Source organism: Crotalus tigris, unplaced genomic scaffold (genome assembly GCF_016545835.1).
Source record: "Crotalus tigris isolate CLP2741 ecotype Arizona unplaced genomic scaffold, ASM1654583v1 scf7180000024401.5802323, whole genome shotgun sequence".
NCBI lineage: Eukaryota > Metazoa > Chordata > Lepidosauria > Squamata > Viperidae > Crotalus > Crotalus tigris.
Window position 1 is genome coordinate 3470859 of NW_024100569.1, and position 20459 is coordinate 3491317.

A 20459-nucleotide genomic window follows, 5' to 3' on the forward strand; every position below is an offset into this window, starting at 1 on the left:
TACCCCAGACAGACCTGCTCTGCAACTTGGGGTTTCTCCTGGCCTTGCAATTCCAGCTCAAAGACCTGGTGGCTAGGAAAGCCTTTGCACAGCTTTGTGTTATGCACCAGTTGTAACCTTTCCTGGATCAGGAAAGCAGCAGCCAATCACTTTCCTTCCTGCACACTGATCTTTATCTATCTACATATTTATGTATCTGTATGTGTGGGTGCATGCACTCATCAAACAAACCCAAACAGAAGCACACAAAGATAAATGTGTATTTACTAGGTTGAAGTATCAAAGTATAGATATGTCCAAGCACAAGAAATAAAAAAAATTGCTTTCCATCATGCACTCTAATAGGTTCTATACCACTCCTTACCACACTAAAGAAATACCAGAGTGATTAAGATTTTTGCTATCTCATAGTTTCTATTGAAATGAGTGTAATAGTTTTTATTGAAATGATTGTAATTCTTGATGTGATTTTAGACTGGTAAATGACTGAAATAAATATAGCTATGTATATACACAATCTTTATTAAATATTGCTGGATTTGTTTTTTATAAAGTAATGTGACCTCTTTTACATATACTGACTAGGAAACTCAACACTTGCTTGCCTTTCTCTCTTTTAAATTATAACAATTGCAATAACACTCAGACTTATATACCACTTTATAGTGCTTTATAGCCCTCTCTAAGCTGCTTGCAGAGTCAGCACGTTGCCCCCAACAATCTGGGTCCTCATTTCACCAATCTTGGAAGGATGGAAGGTTAGTCAACCTTCAGCCGGTCAGGATCAAACTGCTGGTAGTTGGCAGAATTAGCCTGCAATACTGCATTCTAACCACTGTGCTACCATAGATGTTATCAAAAGATGTACAGGAGATACTTGTACTTGTACTTTTTAGGATACCTCTCAATGGGTTTAAGCAGTGCTTCCAGTAGCATTTGAGAAACGAGAGCAGACTCACCAAAACTGCTTCAAAACTGCTTCCTATGATCAATAATAGTAAAAGGAACTGAGGGATCTCCAACTAGTCTGTAATGAAGACTGTCTAGAACAGAGGTCTCCAATCGTTCCGGGCTTGCAGCCCAGAGGGAAGGAGAGCAGCTTCCAAATTGGTGTATGTGTTTGTGTGGACGCAAATGGGGCCACGCACACTGGTGCAGCACTAGCAGCCTCATTTGCGCATACGTAAATGGGCCATATAAATTTGAGAAGTCCTTAAAAGCTCATCCAGTGAGGTCTACAAGAGGGAAGTAAGGAAGGAGTATCACACTGGAGGTAGTTGATAGATTAAGAGAAAGTCACACACACACACACACACACACACACACACACACACACACACACATCCTGCTCCCATCTTTCAACTGTAATTTTATTTTTTGTTGTGATTCTATTCTATTTTATTCTTTTTAGATATATTTATGTTTTACCATTTTACACCTTTTACTATCAAGATCAGCAATAAATAAATAAACAAATAAGTAAGTAAGTGAGTAAGTAATAAATAAATAAGAGACTGATTTAGAAACTCTTATATGAAGACAACCTAATTTACCCCGACATGTTGTAAGTTTAATGTTGTAGCTAAAGATATCACAACACTGGCAGAGTATTTAATTTGTATGTAAGACCTTGATATACTTCCGTGACGTTCGATGTACATAATGTTCAATCTTTTGAACATTAAAGTCATGACTTAACTGCATAACTTTTCCCTCTGTTTTCACTTCCTGACCCTTTAAGTAGGGAGAGTTATTTTTTTAAGGAGAATTGGACTTAGTCCCAATATAATTTTCCATTGCAACACTAACTAGGTTATTAAATAAAATTATAACAAGTCTGAAGATAGGGCAAATTATTACAAACTATGACTGGGACAGTATTGATCCTTTCTTCAACCAATAATTGAATACTTGAAAGAATTGATAATACAGAGGAGTGGTTGGTGAATGAGATGGCCAAATTGACCTGTTTGATGAGAGAAAAGACAATTATCTACATTTATTGCTGACTGGAAACCTTATGGATTTTTTGTATAAAGCAGAAAAACATACTTACGCACTATAGTTTTGACAAGTAGATGGGATAGATTACACAAAGAAGAGAGTCACAACATAATTTTTGAGAAATAGGTAAATCTATAATTGTATTTATAAGTGCTACAAAGCAGATTGGAAGCCACTTACCTTTTTTCATTATTTTTTATTTTTCTTCTGTCTTTTTTCTTTTTGCATTTTAGCTTTCTCTTTCATTGCTTCCCTTTCCCTTTTCTTTTTTCCTTTTTACTCTTATCTTTAGCTTGCATTAATGTTTACTCTTTTAAAAATATTTCAATAACATTACATTTGTAAAAACGTGGTACAGAACAAATTTCATAAATATTACTTCAGTCCCAGCAAGCAATGGTAGCTTTAAAATTCTCGCATTGCTGCACAGTTGGAAAAGGCTAATTTTTTTTTTGCTTCAGATCTTTTTATTACTACCCAAAATTCAAGTAAGTTGCCAGCCAAATGTGGCTCTAAAAATAAAAAGCCTGGAGGAGCAATAGTAGAATGGGAATGAAAGGACACTTTCCTCTGGATGCTCCTAGTCGTTTGATAAACATCTGATTCTTTATGCCTATTCAGTTTAGTGTAGAACTAAGGTGGCTCAGGAATTCTGGGAATTGAAGTTCACAAGTCATAAAAGAGCCAAGGTTGACTACCCCTGGTTTAGAACATTCATAAGAGAAATCCCACGACTGCCCTTTAGAGATAACCATGAAATGGTTATGTACATCTCCAGCAGGTGAAGCCCCCTCTCAGAATGGGGAAATTCTTTCTGGGTTGTAATAAAAGGAGCCCTGTGAGAAACACTGAATCTTCCTTTATTTTGATATAATTTGGCAAAAGCACATAGCCCCCCCCCCCCTCCGATCTTTTTCTTGCCTTTCTCACTCCCAGTCCTTGCTTATATTTTACAAGGAAAAACTGGTTCTAGATTTTCTCTGGTTGTCAGAAGAAGCAAAAAAAAAAGGATGTAATTTGGAAAGAAGATGACATTCCCTTAAATGAGCATGATGAACTTTGCAAATATTTACAAAATATTAGCTGTTCGATTTTATATGACATGTATGTCATTTCTTAAGCTTTAAGTAAACCTGCTCTGATTTGTAAGCCTTAAGCTTACTCAAAGACCCGAAGAGCGGAGTAGCCTGGATGTTGTAGCATGGCCATGGTGAGAAGGATGGAAGATGTGGCAGCATCCCTGGTATGGTACTGAGACCAAAAGATACTATGAATATCCTATGGATAGATTTGACAGCAGTATCCAAAGAGTTACAAGTGTTTGGGGTCCATATTAGGACAGATGGTTACTGTGACTATTCTGTGGCTAAATGTGGTTGAGATAGTCAGACTAATATAGGGGTGTTTGAGGATCAATGATCCCTAGCCTAAAATTTGACAGAAACATCTTCAGACTTCCTTGAGTCAATCCTGATAGATGTCCTTAGCAGGTAAAGCTGATTTATGAGCCCCAGGTTTGTGGGAAGCCCAGAGAGGTATCCCTGGTATTTGTCAAGGGGTAAAACAGAGCCAACTACAACAGCTGAACCTGGCAGGACATGAAACTTCAAATCTGTTGTTATGGAAAACAATACATTGAGGGTGGTAATGAAAAGGGGGGCCATATTATTGCTTGTCATGCTACCACTAAAGTTTAGATGGTATGGTTGGCTAAGATTACCTAGCTATTCCGTTTGGGAATTAGGATATCTAAACCCAAGACCTTCTGAAGAGCATCTATTGTATAAGGTTGAATTAGAATAGAGCTGGAAGGGACCTTGGAGGTCTTCCAGTCCAACCCCTGCTCAAACAGGAGAACCTATACCATTTCAGACAAGTGACTGTCCAGTCTCTTCTTAAAAATCTCCAGTGATGGAGCACCCAGGATTTCTGAAGGCATGCTGTTCCACCGATTAATTGTCCTCACTGTTAGGAAGTTTCTTTTTAATTCCAAATTGCTTCTCTCTTTGATCAGTTTCCAACCATTGTTTCTTGTCCTGCCTTCTGGTGCTTTGGAGAATAATTTGACCCCCCTCTTCTTTGTGGCAGCCCCTCAAATACTGGAATACTGCTATCATGACACCCCTATTTCTTCTTTTCTTTAGATTAGCCAAACCCAAGTCTTGCAGCCGTTCTTCGTATGTTTTAACCTTTGTATCTTCGTTTCTTAGTCTTTGATCATCTTAGTTGATCTTCTCTGGTTTTTTTTCCAAAGTCTCAACATATTTTTTGTAGTATGGTGACCAAAATTGGTTGCAGTATTCCAGGTGTGGTCTTACTAGGGTTTTTTTAAGTGATACTAATACTTAATGTGATCTTGATTTGCCACTTTGCCAGGCCATAGGTGGGTGTGCCTCTAAAAGATACAATGGGTCTTAATGGCCTGGCAAAATGGTTAAGCCTAAAATTCAAACATCTAGTTAGTAACTCTTCAACCACAGTAAAATCCTTTAAAGATTTTTTAATGAAATTGCGTCCAATAAAGGTGAAGAACAATGAGATTATGATCTCATTCCATGTATTATCCCTATTCACCTCCATTCCTGAAAATCTAGCCATCTCTATTTTTAGAAACCTTCTACAAAAAGGAGAACTACAACACCCCAATTCTCCTAACACAGAGGATTACATACAATTACTGGATTTCTGCCTTCAAATCTATTTTACTTTCAAAAACACATTATATGAGCAAGTAAAAGGCACACCCATGGGGTCACCCATCTCAAGCATAATTGCGGTATTACAAGATCTAGAACACTGGTTCTCAACCTGTGGGTTGGGACCCCATTTGGGCTCGAACAACCATTTCACGGGGGTCACCAAACAACGCAGTCCACCATTTTTTTCCCCTTTTCCTTAGCTGTGCTACTCCCTTTTATTCTATTGGCTTTTGAAAGCCAATAGAATAGACTCTCTTGAATAGAGTCTAATTCTACTGGCTTTCAAAAGCCAATAGGAATTGTCCAGGCTGTCTCTGCCCTGCTGAGCCCGCCAAAAGTCCCATTCTGCAAACAGTGCTGCACCAGTTGAGTAGTCCTCGACTTACGACCGGTTGAGTAGTGCTCGACTTACCACCTGTTGGGGATCACAGCATTAAAAAGGTTGAGAACCACTGATCTAGAACATGTGGTTATGACTGATTATCAACCCAGTTTTTGAGTTAGATATGTTGATGACACCTTTGCGATCATCAAGCAATGTGACACTATCAAAATTTTGCAAAAACTTAATTCCATCTATCCAGACATTCAATTTACAGCAGAAGAAGAGAATAACAACACCTTACCCTTCCTGGATGTATTGGTCCATCGCCTTCCGGATGGCAATCTGTCAACCACCATCTATCGTAAAACCACTCACACAGATAGAATTCTTCACTACCAAAGCAATCATCCCATATCACATAAAACCAGCTGCATAAGAACACTAGTCAAAAGAGTCAAGACCCACTGCAGCACATAAACAGCAAAGTCTAAAGAGAAAGCATATCTCCTCTGCATATGCAAACAAAATGGTTACCCACCAAGTTTCATCAGACGTTGCTGCAAGGATAAAACACCACGCACAAACCATAATTCTCCAACCACTACAACTTGGGCAACAATCCCATATATCAATGGAGTTTCAGAAGCAACTGCTAGGATTCTTGCCCCACACAACATCAACGTCGCACACAAACCTAACCAAACATTATCTTCCAAGCTAATGCGACCTAAAGAGCCATCACCAACAAGTGATTTGTCTTCCATCATATACAAAATTAACTGCAACACATGCCAATGTAACTACATTGGAGAGACATCTAAAAGGCTTAAAACTAGAATATATGAACATATTCTAGCAGTAAAAAGACAAGAACAACGCTCCCAAGTCTGGACCCATATAGATGAACATGGCCATACCTTCAACTTCAAAGGAGCAGAAGTCATCGCTCAAGACTCCACCAAAGGCGGCCGTCTTTAAAAAGAAGCTTGGTTTTCTTTTTCTTTTTTTTAAAATATATTTTATTAGATTTTATATGGATAGGGAAAGGGTAGGATTGGTGCAGGTACAGGAAAATTTCTTCTGATGTTTCTAAAAAGTCTTTTCTATTTTCAGTATTGTCACTCCTTTTTCTGATTTTTCTGTTGGCTGGATCTGTTGATCAATTGGGTCCTCTGTCTTAGTGTTTAGTTGTTCCACTTTTCTTGTTATTTTCTGCATTGTTAGTTCTTTGGTTGTAGTCAAGATCTGGGTTTATATATTTAAGTTGGCATCTTGTTCCTTTATGTTGAATCTTATTTTGTCACAAGCTGAAAGAATGGTTTTATGTATTGATTTCACCATGGAAAGGGTTTTTTTCCTGATCTTCATTCATATTCTCTTGATAGTACGTTAAGTTGAAGACTTTAGAATCAAACAATAAAAATAGTTTTTTTTATAGATAGATATGGGAGATCTATTTCATGTGTTATAGGTGGTCTTTATAGTTGAAATTGTTTGTCAAATAAGTTTTTGTAGTCCAAAGTATTCCATCATCTCATATAACAACATATGCTTCTCATATAAAGAAATAGGAAAGCAATTCCCCAAGTATAGCTCTGAAAGTCAGTAAAAGTTTACACCCAGAAGTTCCTTCTTTGCAGATGAGTTTTGCACAGGTGGTAACTGTCAAGGGCAGAGAAGATTTTTCTGGAGTCTGGGCTTCAAGCCAAGTATTTGTAGGCAATAACAAATTGTAATACCATACTTCGCCACAAGCTATCACTGACACCTTTTAAAGCTTTTTATGATAGTTTTTCAAGTCTTATTTTCTTTTTAAGATAAAAACAAACATCTCCAGTAAGAATAGGAAAACCTTTAGTCCCCAAGTTTCAAAAGCATACACATCCAATTAGATTAAAATTGTTCTTATAGTTGCTCTGTTGCTTTTCTTAGAGGGTGGGGTAGAAATTCCCTTCCCTCTCTCCTCACAGGGGGAAACATACTTTGGGCAACTGTTACAGGAAAAAATACTTAAAGTCTTAAAGAGAGGATCAGATCTCACCTAGTTTCACCCGTGTTGCTTTAAAAATGCTTGGTGGTGATTTTGACTGTCAGCAGCTTAGTGATAAGCCATATTGCTATGGCCGGTCTTTCTCCTGCTGGTTTGGAGGGCTTCCCCGGATCAAACAGAAGGGTCCCCTCCTTGCTCGTCACCCCTACAGGGTGACTTTCAGATGTGAAAGATGAAGCTCATCTTCTAGTGTCCACAGCACTGCGATGGCAAACTGGAAGTCCAGCATGATCTATTTTTAACAAACCCATGCTGGCTGTTAGTTATAATTTTGTTTGCTTCTAGTTGTTCACAGATCTCTTTTTTGATTATCTTTTCCAGGATCTTCCCAGATATTGATGTTAGACTGATTGGTCTGTAGTTTCCTAGGTTGGGGGGGGGGTTTCCCCTTTCTTGGAGATGGGAACCACATTAGCCCTTTTCCAATCCTCAAGTACTCCCCGGTTGATCCAGGATTTTTGAAAGATATGGTGCAATGGTTCTGAGATAACATCTGCCAGCTCCTTCAGAACTCTGGGATATAATCTGTCGGGTCCTGGTGATTTATATTCGTCAAGGTCAGATAGGTGTTATGTTACCATTTTCTTGCTTATTTTAATTTTTGTTTCTAGTTTGTCTTTTGCAGTAGGTTTCTTTTTTTTTGTAAATCAAGGTTATCATTCTCCATACTACACTATTAGCATATGAGTATAGAGTTTGAATGATCACAAAGCTACAGTTTATATACTTTCAATATTTTTACATTATCTTGAAATGTAACTGCAGGGGTGATAACATTATAAGTAGTCCTTGCTTAACAACCACAATGGACCCCAAATTTTGCTCTTATGTCATTGTGCTACTGCCAGTAGGGAAAAGAAGCGTATTACTAAAATAATCAAGAATGCCAGCAAGGACTGTGATGTGGAGGCTATTGTACATCTTGGTACTAACGATCTATCCCAAAAAGATGTACTCTCTGTGCAGAATGATTTCCAGAGCTTGGGGCAGGAACTTAGCAGAACAGGCTGTAAGCTTACTTTGTCAGAAGTTTTACCAGTATATAAGGAGCAAAATGGAAAAGGCCAGTGTATAGCACAATTCAATATGTGGCTAAAGGAGTGGTGTAAAGGGGAAGGGTTTGGATATATTAGTCACGATATCTGTAGCTGGTCCAATGAAAAAATGTACAAAAGAGATGGTTTGCATCCATCAAAGAAAGGGACTGAGTTATTCAGCTATAAATTCACAGATTTTCTGGAGGAATATTTAAACTAAACAGCGGAGACAGTGAGTTAATTGATACAGAACATCCCTGTCCCGGCAATCTAAAAACTATAGGGCTATCAGTGCATGTAACATAGATGTGTGTACGGAGAAGAATATCTACCTTGCTGTCAAGCAAAATCAAGCTTCTAATAGCGAGTGTCACACAAAGTGCACTAACCAAATAGGTAGTAAGACAATAGGGGAACTCAGGCACCACACAGGTTACGTTGAAAGTAAACACACGGTCACTCAAATGTCTATATACCAATGCACAGAGTATGAACAGCAAACAGGGTGAACTAGAAATTCAGGTTAATGAGGGCAGATATGATATTGTTGCCATTACGGAAACATGGTGGGATGAAACCCACAAATGGAACACACAGCTAGAGGGATTTAAATTATTTACATTACCATAGGTGTATACTACAGCCACCCAACCAAACAGAGGAAATAGATGAACTTTTTGCTAGTCAGCTAACTAAGGAATGTAGGAAGCATATCACAATAGTAATGGGGGACTTTAACTACCCTGACATCAACTGGGAGACAAACTCTGCACCAAATGGAAGATCAAATAGATTCCTTGCAAACCTAGCAAACAATTTTGTCTCCCAAAAAGTAGAGAAGGGAACTAGGGGATTAGCCATTTTGGATCTAATTCTCACTAACAGAGATGAAATGATAGAAGGTGTTGAAGCCACAAGAACCTTGGGAGGAAGTGATCATGCAATATTGGAATTCAACATCATGGAAGCACAAGCAATAGAACACAGTCAAACTAAAGTCTTGGACTTCAAGAGAGCTAATTTCAATAAACTTAGAGAGGGCTTGGGAAGGATTCCATGGATTAGAATCCTCAAGGGGAAAACAACTCAAGAAGCTTGGGAAATTTTGAAAAATGAGATAATAAAAGCCCAGTCTAGCACAATACTAACAAAGAGGAAAAATAACAGCTCTCAAAAGAAATCAGTATGGCTGCATAAAGAACTCTCTGATAAATTGAAAGATAAAAAGGACAAGTATAGAAAGTGGAAAGAGGGGCAAATAACTAAGTCAGAATGTCCACAAAAAGTCTGAGCCTGCAAAGATGAAGTGAGCGCTGGGCGCTATCTAACAAAATGAAATTCAATAGTGAAGAAAGTAAGGTTCTACATTTAGGCAAGAAAAACCAAATATAGTATAGTATAGTATAGTATAGGGGGTACCTTGCTCAATAGTAGTAACTGTGAGAGGGACCTTGGAGTCCTAGTGGACAATCACTTAAATATGAGCCAGCAGTGTGCTGCAGCTGCCAAAGAAGCCAACACAGTGCTTGGCTGTATTAACAGAGGGATAGAATCAAGATCACGTGAAGTATTAATACCACTTTACAATGCCTTGATGACGCCATACTTGGAATACTGCATCCAGTTTTGGTCACCACGATGTAAAAAAGATGTTGAGACTCTAGAAAGAGTACAGAGAAGAGCAACAAAGATGATTAGGGGACTGGAGGCTAAAGCATATAAGGAACGGCTGCTGGAATTCGGTATGTCTAGTTTAATGAAGAGAAGGACAAGGGGGGACATGATAGCAGTATTGCAACATCTCAGGGGCTCCACAAAGAAGAGGGAGTCAAGCTATTTTCCAAGGCACCTGAAGGCAGGACAAGAAGCAATGGATGGAAACTAATGAAGGAGAGAAGCAGCCTAGAACTAAGGAGAAACTTCCTGACAGTTAGAACAATTAACCAGTGTAACAACCTGCCTCCAGAAGTGGTGAATGCTCCAACACTGGATGTTTTTAAGAAGAGACTGGACAGCCATTTGTCTGAAATGGTATAGGGTTTCCTGCCTGAGCAGGGGGTTGGACTAGCTGACCTCCAAGGTCCCTTCCAACATTATTATTATTATTGTTATTATTATTATTATTATTATTATTATTATTATTATTATTATTATTAATGTAGTCGTTAAGCAAATTCAGTATATGCAATGTGTATTTTTTGCCACTTTTGCTGGAAAAAGGCAAAAAAGTTGCAAATCATAGTCACGTGACTGAGAATGACTGGACATAAATTCAAGCTGGTTGCCACATACTCAAAATACGATCATGTTACCAAGGTGGAAGGCAGGTAACAGTCGTATTTTCAGTGATGGGTTCTAAGTAACTAATTTTAGTCTGTTGCAACATCAGTCGTTAAGGGATTGATTAACAACCAAGAAGAAAAAAAGAACTTGAGACAAATCCAAACTTCTGTCTTACAAGGCTCACTCTGAATTACAGGAAGCAGTGAAGGTATATAAACCTGGTACTGTCTGTCTGACTTTCACGATTTTCTGAAAGCAACAAAGAAGTTATCTTTACATTTATTCAAAACAATAGGTAAGATTTATTATTTTACTGCAGGTTGTTTAAATCCGTTGTTTGTAATTAAACAAGCTTGGATAACTTCAGGGGGAGAAGAGCAATTAGTATTTATGCAACTTCTATGAAATTGTTTTATTTTGTTCTATTTTTGAGAATATGTTACATCTATTACCATAATACATTAGGTTTTATACTAGCTTAAATAGCATGGCTTTCTTTTTTAAAAAAATCTGACACTGCTGGTTTTTTTTTTATTTTTCCAGTGATCCTTTTAGGCATCCCTGGGATCTTCCCTTAGTAAACTAATATTTCTAAGATTCTCTGGAAATAGCTGGTTTGGTGCCCCCAAATATTTTATGCATAGTGCTATCCTTCTAACCAAACAATTTTAATTTTTAAAAAAATGTATTATTAAATTTATACACTGCCCATTCCGCTCTGTGTTTTAAAGTTCATCTCAGTTTCTGCTTTATGTAGTTTCTCACTGGATGCTACAGCCATGGAAAAGGGCCACAGAAAAGCCAACTCCACATACAATGGTGTCACACCACTTCTTAGCACACCTGAGATGCTGAAAAGTCAATTAAGTATCCTGTTAATCCAATCTGTTTCCATGCTTTCGAGATAAAGGCTGCCAGGACAAATTCTTGCAATCAGGAACAAATTCTGATTGCATTGCCTCAGGAGCAATCACTATTGCCAAATGTGTTAGTGTGTAGCTTTTGCATCTGCTGATATAGTTGATTATACTTGATATAAGGCAAGAGATTGAGAAGCAACATATTCTAAATGAGCTGTTACCAACCTGGAATCCTTCAGACATCTTGAACTTTAGATCCAATAATCTTTGATCAGTGTGATTTTTTGATTGGCTTTTATGGAAAGGGCTGGGGTGAAAGTTATCTTTTACTGCAGCAAATCAATAAGAAAAAACTTAAGGAACTAGTGTGGGTTTATAGATGATTTACATATCCATGGAATGAACCATGGATACATAGGATGCCTATTGGAGTACAAGGGAATAAAAGAGAAAATACATAGAGTAAGTTTTGTGTCTAGGAGGTATCTGAACTATTTACAGAAAGTTGAGACAAATCCCATTAAGGAGATAAAACATTGATATGTCTCAATGTTCTTTTGTTTTTAGAAATGATTGCCTTCACTGTCTTGTCAATTCTTGCTGCAGTGCTGCAACAGTCTTCTGGAAGTGTAAGTTTAATAATTTTGTATCACGTATAGCAGATTTAATATATACAGTACATAACTTTCTCCTCTTACAATTAATCATTCATTAAATTGCCTAATATGTGTTGGATTGTTCCATATGTGTCATGAGCGGTAGAAATAACCTTGAGGAACAAGAGGAAGAGATGTAGCTGAGACAACAGTCAGTTAAATCTGAATCTAGTGCAGAAATTAATTTGAGAAAGCTTCTCAGACAAGACTATTCTTAGCTTTCAGTAAGAAGAAGGCTGGGAAAAATGCTTTCAGACTTTCAAGACTTTTGCTGTAACACTGTAACTGTCATGGTTCCGACTAATGAAACACTTCAAAGAACTTCCAGGCATTGTTTATCCTAAAAAGTCTTTTTTATTCATGTGACAAAATGTCGGCATGGCATGAAGAGAGGATGCTAAGATCTGAAATCTCCACCCCCCCCCCCCCCGAGCAGTTATTTTTGCTAGCATTTTCCCTCCCTTATTTTGCTGTCATGATTCACGTTCTCCAATTAGTTTGAAGGGCAAAGGTTCTCTTCCATTTGCAACTCATACATTCTTCCTTCTCCCCTCCCAGCGTCTTCTGAGTTAACTCTAAAAATACCACACAGCTCTGCATATTTTGTCAGAGCAAGAACATCCAATGTTAGCAGCTTTGACATCAACCTTGTAATCAAATGGAATTAGATTCATTACTATGGTTTCTTGGTCTGGTTGGTGAAGCTTGGTCAGTCTAACTGTTCATTTTAATTCATAAATATATTACAGAGCTGAACACACAAAGCAAAACACCATCATGCTGAACAGGGCAGTCAAATATAATTAAAGCTGACAGATTTAATGAAAAGAATAATTTTAATTCCTGTGGTCTATAATAGAACTCAAGCCCAATCTGCTGGAATAGCCCCCCACACACACACACAACTGAGATTTTAGGGATCCCTATCCTTTTAAGCCTTCCGGGGGGCAGTGAAGACCTGGTTTTGTCCCCCTCCCCAAGTGTTGGGCTAGGATGGGGGTTCAATGAGGCTGCTTGGTCTGACACTTGGTGGGTAGGGTGGCTCTCTTTTTATTCCTGTTGTGAGCCACTTAGGATCATTATATAGACATCCATATAAGTTCTTGATATAAATCCGTAAATACCATTGCAGTATTCCTTTGAAGAATAGATTAGGGGGAAATGATTAATTTATTTTAACTTGGTTCTGTGATCCCCTTTTCCTATCTTATGGCTAGTCTCTTTTCTTTCTTTCTTTTGTAAAAAAATTTTATTTTCAATTTTGCAATACAATACAATTTTAAAAATACTTCAGATAAAAAATAAAACAAATTAATACACACCAGCTTCGGTATTGCTCATCCATTTCCCCCCAAACCGCATCCACCCTCTAACCAACTTGCCTCTTTCCCTCTTCTTTCTCTTTCTCCCTCACCCCCTCTCCTCCACCTTCCTACTTACTTCTCACCTTCTTCTATCCTCTCACTCCGGATGCGGTCCGGGGGAAATGCCCGAGCAATTCCTCTCTCCAAATTGAAACCTCAATATTATATACAATAAAAACTATTTCTACTTATCTGAATTACTAAAATTTCAACCTATCCTTCCCCCACCCCCCTCCCCCACCCCCTCCCCCTCCCCCCTGACTTCCCAGAGCTAAGTACAGGGTTATACAAATATACTAAACATAATCTATTTAAGTTTACTAATTATACAATAACCAAAATCATACTAACCCTTAACTCTTTTCAAACTTTAACATCATAAGTTTATAAACAAATTCATTACTCATAAAATAAATGAAACTTTGTAGTTCCATACTTCTTCTGAACATATTCTATCCATCTTCTCCATACATTAAAATATTTCTCTTGTGAATGGTCCTTTAAATAAGCAGAAATTTTGGCCATTTCTGCTAAATTAGAAACCTTAAATACCCATTCTTCTAAAGAAGGCAGAGTATCCTTCTTCCAATATTGACCCACCAATAATCTTGCTGCTGTTATTAAATTCAACATTAAAATAGTTTCTTTAACATCAAAATCCACAAAAATACCCAAAAGAAATACCTGGGGAGTAAACTTAATCTTCCTTTTAAAAACCTTTTGAATGTTCCACAAAATCATAATCCAGAAGGCTTTAATATTTTTACAAGTCCACCAAACATGAAAATAGGTTGCATCCAAGCAACCACATCTCCAACATTTAGGTTGCAGGTTCGGGTACATACAAGACAACTTTTTAGGATCCAGATGCCATCTATAAAACATTTTATAAAAATTTTCTCTCAAATTTTGAGCCTGCGTAAATTTAACATTTCTAATCCAAATTACCTCCCATAAGTCCAATGAAATCGGTTCCTGAATGTTCTGGGCCCATTTAATCATACAATCTTTTACCAACTCTGATTCCAAATCCAATTTTATTAACTCATTATAAATTCTTTTAATGTGGGCATGTTTCTGGTCCTTAATCTGAATTACCAAATTTTCATCTACTAAAGTAATTCCCATTTTCTTATCTAAAGTCCATCTCTCCACTATTTGCAAATATTGAAACCATGATTGTAAAATATTTTCTTGCCTTAGCACATCTGAAGACTTTAATTGCCAATCAGTACCCGACCAAATAAGTAACTGTTTATACAAAATATTATCAAAATTCACCCCCTTAGAAACCCCCTGAATTGCTTGTCCAAGAATCCCCCAAATAGGTATTTTATAGTTTAATTTACAATAATACTTCTTCCATACTCGAAGTAAAGCATTTCTTAAAATATGTGACTTAAAAACCCAATCTACTTTCTTATCAAAAATTAAATATGCATGCCAACCATATAATAAATCCCAACATTCAAGAGCAAGAATATTTTTATTTGTTAAATTAAGCCAGTCACTTACTAAAGTTAAAGTGGCCGCATCATAATATAATTTCAAATTAGGTGCTTTAAGTCCACCTCTTTCTCGAGCATCTTGTAAAATCTTAAACTTTACCCTTGATTTCTTCCCACCCCAAATAAATTTATTGATACCCTTCTGCCATTCATCCAAATTAGCATCCTTTTTTAAAATAGGTATCATCTGAAACAAAAAAAGAAACTTTGGTAGAACATTCATCTTTACTACTGAAATTCTCCCCAGTAATGATAGTTGCAGTTTTTGCCAATCATTTAAATCTTTTTGAACTTTAACCCATGAGCGTTCATAATTATTCTTATACAATTTTCCATTAGATATTGTAATATATACTCCTAGACCAGGGGTAGGCAACCCAAAACACTCAAAGAGCCACTTGGACCCGTTTCCCACCAAAAACAAAACACTGGGAGCCGCAAAACCCTTTTGATATCTAAAATGAAGATAACACTGCATATATCCTTTTTTACCTTTATTATAGGTGTGTGTATGTGTATGTGTGTGTGTGTGTATGTGTATACACACACACACACACACACACACACACACACACATATACACATTAAAAATAAAAGTAAAAATTGACTCTTGGGAATATCCATATTATTAAAACAATGATCACCAAGAGAATGCTTTAAGAGAATAAAATTACATACACACACAGGTAAAAAAAGGATATATGCAGTGTTATCTTCATTTTAGATTTCAAAAGGGTCTCTCTCTCTCTGTCTCTCTCCCTCCCTCCCTCTCTATCTGCCCTTGGTCTGCCACTCCTCTTCCCCCACTCTCTCTCTCCCTCTCTCTCTCTCCCTCTCTCTCTCTTTCTTCCCCCCCCTCCTATCTGCTGCTCACCTGGCAAGCTTCAAGCTGTTGTCCAACAACCTCCGGGTAGGCAACCTCGTCTCTTTTATGACTCATGGACTTCAACTCCCAGAATTCCTGAGTCAACCTAGCTGGGCTAGCTAGCTCTCTCTCCTGCCCTTCCTGCTTCCTGCTTCCTTCAGAGACGCAGCAAAGGGAGGAGCTCCGCCCAGAAAGCTTTTCAGCTCCTCGGAGAACACTGTGAGTGCACTCTCTTTTACACACACACACACTCTTTTACACACACACACACACACACACACACACACACACAACACACACACAAAACACACACACACACACAGAGAAGCAGGGAAGTGCAATTGCCTCTCTCTGTCTCTGTCTCTCTCTGCAAAGGCAGAGGAGGCTGGGAGCCACAGGGGAAGGCTCAAAGAGCCGCATGCGGCTCCGGAGCCGCAGGTTGCCGACCTGTGTCCTAGACACTTAACCTTATTAACTACTTCATAACCTGTTGCTTCAGCTATAAAATTTTTCCCCTTCACAGACATATTTTTCAATAATATTTTAGTTTTATTCTTATTCACCTTAAAACCAGACACCTGCTAAAATTTCAACCAAATCTTTGACCAAATCTGTAGGATGGGATAACGTCACAACCAAATCATCAGCAAAAGCTCTCAGCCTATAATCAATCTTACTTATTTTTATTCCTTTTAATCTAGATGAATCTCGAATTTTAATAAGTAAGATCTCCATTGTTAATACAAATAACAAGGGGGATAAAGGACAACCCTGTCTTGTACCTTTTCCTATTTCAAATACGTCTGTTAGTCCCCAATTAATTATAATTTGTGCCGATTGTTGCTGATATATGGCCTTGAGAGCACACAAAAATTTATCTCCAAAATTCATTTCCTCTACAACTTTCAATAAAAATTTCCAATCTAATTGATCAAAAGCTTTCTCACATCTATAAATTTTAAAGCAGCAGGGATTTGGTTGTTCTTATCCAAATACTCTATTAAATTGACAATTTGTCTTACATTATTTTTCATATATCTTCCCATTATAAATCCAGATTGGTCAGTATGAATCAGTTGTTTCAAAACCTGCATTAATCTATTTGCCAATATCTTTGCAAAAATCTTATAATCTGTATTTAAAAGAGATATAGGCCTGTAATTTCTGGGTTGGGACAGATCCTGGTCTTCCTTTGGAATCAATGATATAAAGGCCGTTCTCCAAGATGGAGGTAACTCTGCTCCAGACAAGATAACATTAAAGAGTTCCTTTAATGGTTCTGTCATTTCTTCATCTCTTTTCAAATACAAAGACAAATGGGGCCACTGTTTGATAGCTGGGGATCAGAAGAAAGTTGCATGGAGTAGAATCGTGATAGAAGGAGATAAGGCAAAGTCATTCACTGAGTCCTGAGACCACTAGTTGCTTGTTCTGTTTAAAGTCATACAATTTTAATTGTTTTTATTTTATTTTGCTTGCTATCTTAAGGTTGATTTTGATTCTGAGTCACCCAGGAAACCAGAAATACAAAACAAGATTGTTGATTTGCACAATTCTTTAAGGAGATCTGTGAATCCAACTGCTAGCAACATGCTAAAAATGGTAAACTAAATGTAATTGTATTTGTCAGAGAGTTTGGAAGTATAATTGTCTTACTAGTGTAAAAATTATGTGATTTACCAAATAGGATAAGAGAACATACCTACTATTTATTGATTGAGTGATTCTCATTTTGGCCCATATGCATTTAGGTGCATCTGTATTTATATTTGAATCTGTCAGTTATAATATCACTCAGAGAAATATACAATGAAAAAAAAGATCATGAAAATATATAATCAAAGTAGGAAATTGAGAGGAAATTAAGAGGGTCTTCAGCAATATGTCCCCATAACTATATTTTTTATATCTTTTCCAATATTGGCTATTGTATCTTTAATTGCCGTAATCACAGCAAAGGCTAGACTTGCAGAGTTGAACATTTCACATAAATTGCAGTCTCAAGGTCCTTTAGTTTGATATAAATCCCATGGAAATCAATAGCATGTGCTCTAGTAATTGTACCTACACTGCATACATACATACATATATAATTGTAACTACATAGCATAGGACTCACTGGAGAAGGGCCTAATGCTGGGAAAGATTGAAGGCAACATAAGAAGGAGACAACAGAGAATGAGGTGGCTATATGGAATCACTGAAGCAGTAGGTGTGAACTTAAATGGACTCCAGAAGATGATAGAGGACAGGAAGGCTTGGAGGAATGTTGTCCATGGGGTGATGATGGGACGGACACGACTTCGCAATTAACAACAACAAGCATAGTACAATACCTATGACATCTGGATTTTCCTTCTTTTATATGAAAATCAGTTAAAATACTGCCAGTTACATCCAAGCACTGTGGTTTCAATTGCCATCAAACATAAAATAATAGGGTTGGAAGGGATCTTGGTGGTCTCTGGTCCAACCGCCTGCCCATGGTAGGAGATCCTATATACCATTCCAGACAAAATGGCTGTCCAGTCTGTTCTTGAAAAGGATAATACCAGTTTTCTGTACTGTTTTGTACACTCTGATTTTTTTTTTATTTTATGAAAAAACTTGATTAGCTTTTTTCAAAAGTAAAACCAGTTTTACAAAGTATTTTATCCATTAAAATAACAATGCATATTGGCAAAGGAAATGGCCCAGGTAGATCTTTGATTCACATGGCAGTATTATCAGGAAACAGAAAAAAAAGCCCAAATGTAATGATTTATGCACACCACTAGAGTTTTGTGAGATAGACAGCTATATATATTTGAAATATAAATATAAATAAGCAAGCTACAATAATAATGGTTGAAAGGTTCCAACCATAATTATCATCTCTTAACCTTATTTTTTCTTGGATTGGAAAATGCCATTTTTTTCTTTGGCTTCTGCATGCAAGAGCATTCAACATACACTCATTAGAGAACTCCATCTTAATCCAGTACTCTTCAACATCTTCATCAATGACTTGGATGAAGGGATAGATGGGGAACTCATCAAATTTGCAGACGACACCAAGCTGGCAGGAATAGCCAACACTCCAGAAGACAGGCTTCAGATACAGAAGGATCTGGACAGACTTGAACACTGGGCACTAACTAACAAAATGAAATTCAATGGTGAAAAAAAGCAAGGTTCTACATTTAGGCAAGAAAAACCAAATGCACAAGTACAGCATAGGTGGCACCATCTCAATAGTAGTAACTGTGAGAGGGACCTCGGAGTCCTAGTAGACAATCACTTAAATATGAGCCAGCAGTGTGCTGCAGCTGCCAAAAAGGCCAACACAGTGCTAGGCTGCATTAACAGAGGGATAGAATCAAGATCACGTGAAGTATTAATACCAGTCTTTAATGCCTTGGTAAGGCCATACTTGGAATACTGCATCCAGTTTTGGTCACCACGATGTAAAAAAGATGTTGAGACTCTAGAAAGAGTACAGAGAAGAGCAACAAAGATGATTAGGGGACTGGAGGCTAAAACATATAAGGAACGGTTGCGAGAATTGGGTATGTCTAGTTTAACGAAGAGAAGGACAAGGGGGACATGATAGCAGTATTCCAATATCTCAGGGGCTGCCATAAAGAAGAGGGAATTAAGCTATTTTCCAAAGCACTGAAGGCAGGACAAGAAGCAACGGGTGGAAACTAATCAAGGAGAGAAGCAACCTAGAACTAAGGAGAAACTTCCTGACAGTGAGAACAATTAATCAGTGGAACAGCTTGCCTCCAGAAGCAGTAAATGCTCCAACACTGGAAGTTTTTAAGAAGAGACTGGACAGGCATTTGTCCGAAATGGTGTAGGGTTTCCTGCCCGAGCAGGGGGTTGGACTAGATGACCTCCAAGGTCCCTTCCAACTTTACTATTATTATTATTATTATTATTATTATTATTATTATTATTATTATTATTATTATAGAATTTTAACACTGCTGGTCAGAAGGAAACATTAATGGCATTCATCAGGGTGCAACATAGGTTGCTTGCACTTGGTGTCAAAAAGGGTGGGGAGGAAGCCATACAATCCCACTCCAACTATTCAAAGAATGTTTTAGTGAATATTGCTGTAACTTCTGAGTTCTTAACTACAAGAGTTGAAGGAAGCCAAAAGGTAGTAAAAAAGGATCAAATATTTTCTGCAATTTTAAATTATGCCTCTTTCATTGATTGATTGTTGCTGTTGATTTCCATTCTATTCAGGAATGGTATCCTGATGCTGCTGCTAATGCAGAACGTTGGGCATACAGATGTGTTGAGACGCACAGTCCACGCGATTCAAGAGTTCTTGGTAAGTCAATCTAAAAGCATAGTATAGCTATAGCTGGTTAGAGGATTAATAGTATATTTCACATTAAATACCACTTACAATCAATCTTATTTGTCAATATTAGCAGCAAGAGTAATACCTATGAATCACTCTATAGTTGCCACTCCCATGTAGATAATGAATAGAATAGAATAGAATAGAATAGAATAGAATAGAATAGAATAGAATAGAATAGAATAGAATAGAATAGAATATTGAGTTGGAAGGGACCTTGGAGGTCTTTTAGTCCAACCCCCTGCTCAAGCAGGAGAACCTATGCCATCTCAGACAAGTGACTATCCAGTCTCTTCTTAAAAATCTCCAGTGATGGAGCGCCCACGATTTCTGAAGGCAAGCTGTTCCACTGATTAATTGTCCTCATTAAGTTTCTCCTTAATTCCAGGTTGCTTCTCTCTTTGATCAGTTTCCAACCATTGTTTCTTGTCCTGCCCTCTGGTGCTTT

At 37.5% G+C, this 20459-nt stretch overlaps 1 protein-coding gene across 3 annotated transcripts in view; it reads left to right on the forward strand.

Moving 5' to 3' along the window:
- LOC120301863 (cysteine-rich venom protein catrin-like) overlaps nucleotides 1–20459 on the forward strand; it is a 59551-nt gene that overhangs the window by 20917 nt on the left and 18175 nt on the right. The window contains exons 2-5 of one of the 3 annotated variants that reach the window (XR_005555052.1): nucleotides 10595–10693; nucleotides 11826–11887; nucleotides 17140–17253; nucleotides 19891–19978. Coding sequence is in view for 1 of the 3 variants with exons in the window: in XM_039329582.1 (XP_039185516.1) it covers nucleotides 11828–11887; nucleotides 17140–17253; nucleotides 19891–19978 (262 nt within the window). In the remaining 2 variants the exon portion in view is untranslated. Of the gene's footprint in view, nucleotides 1–10490; nucleotides 10694–11825; nucleotides 11888–17139; nucleotides 17254–19890; nucleotides 19979–20459 lie in introns of those variants that run through there. The other 2 variants (XM_039329582.1, XR_005555051.1) reach the window with 2 other exon arrangements.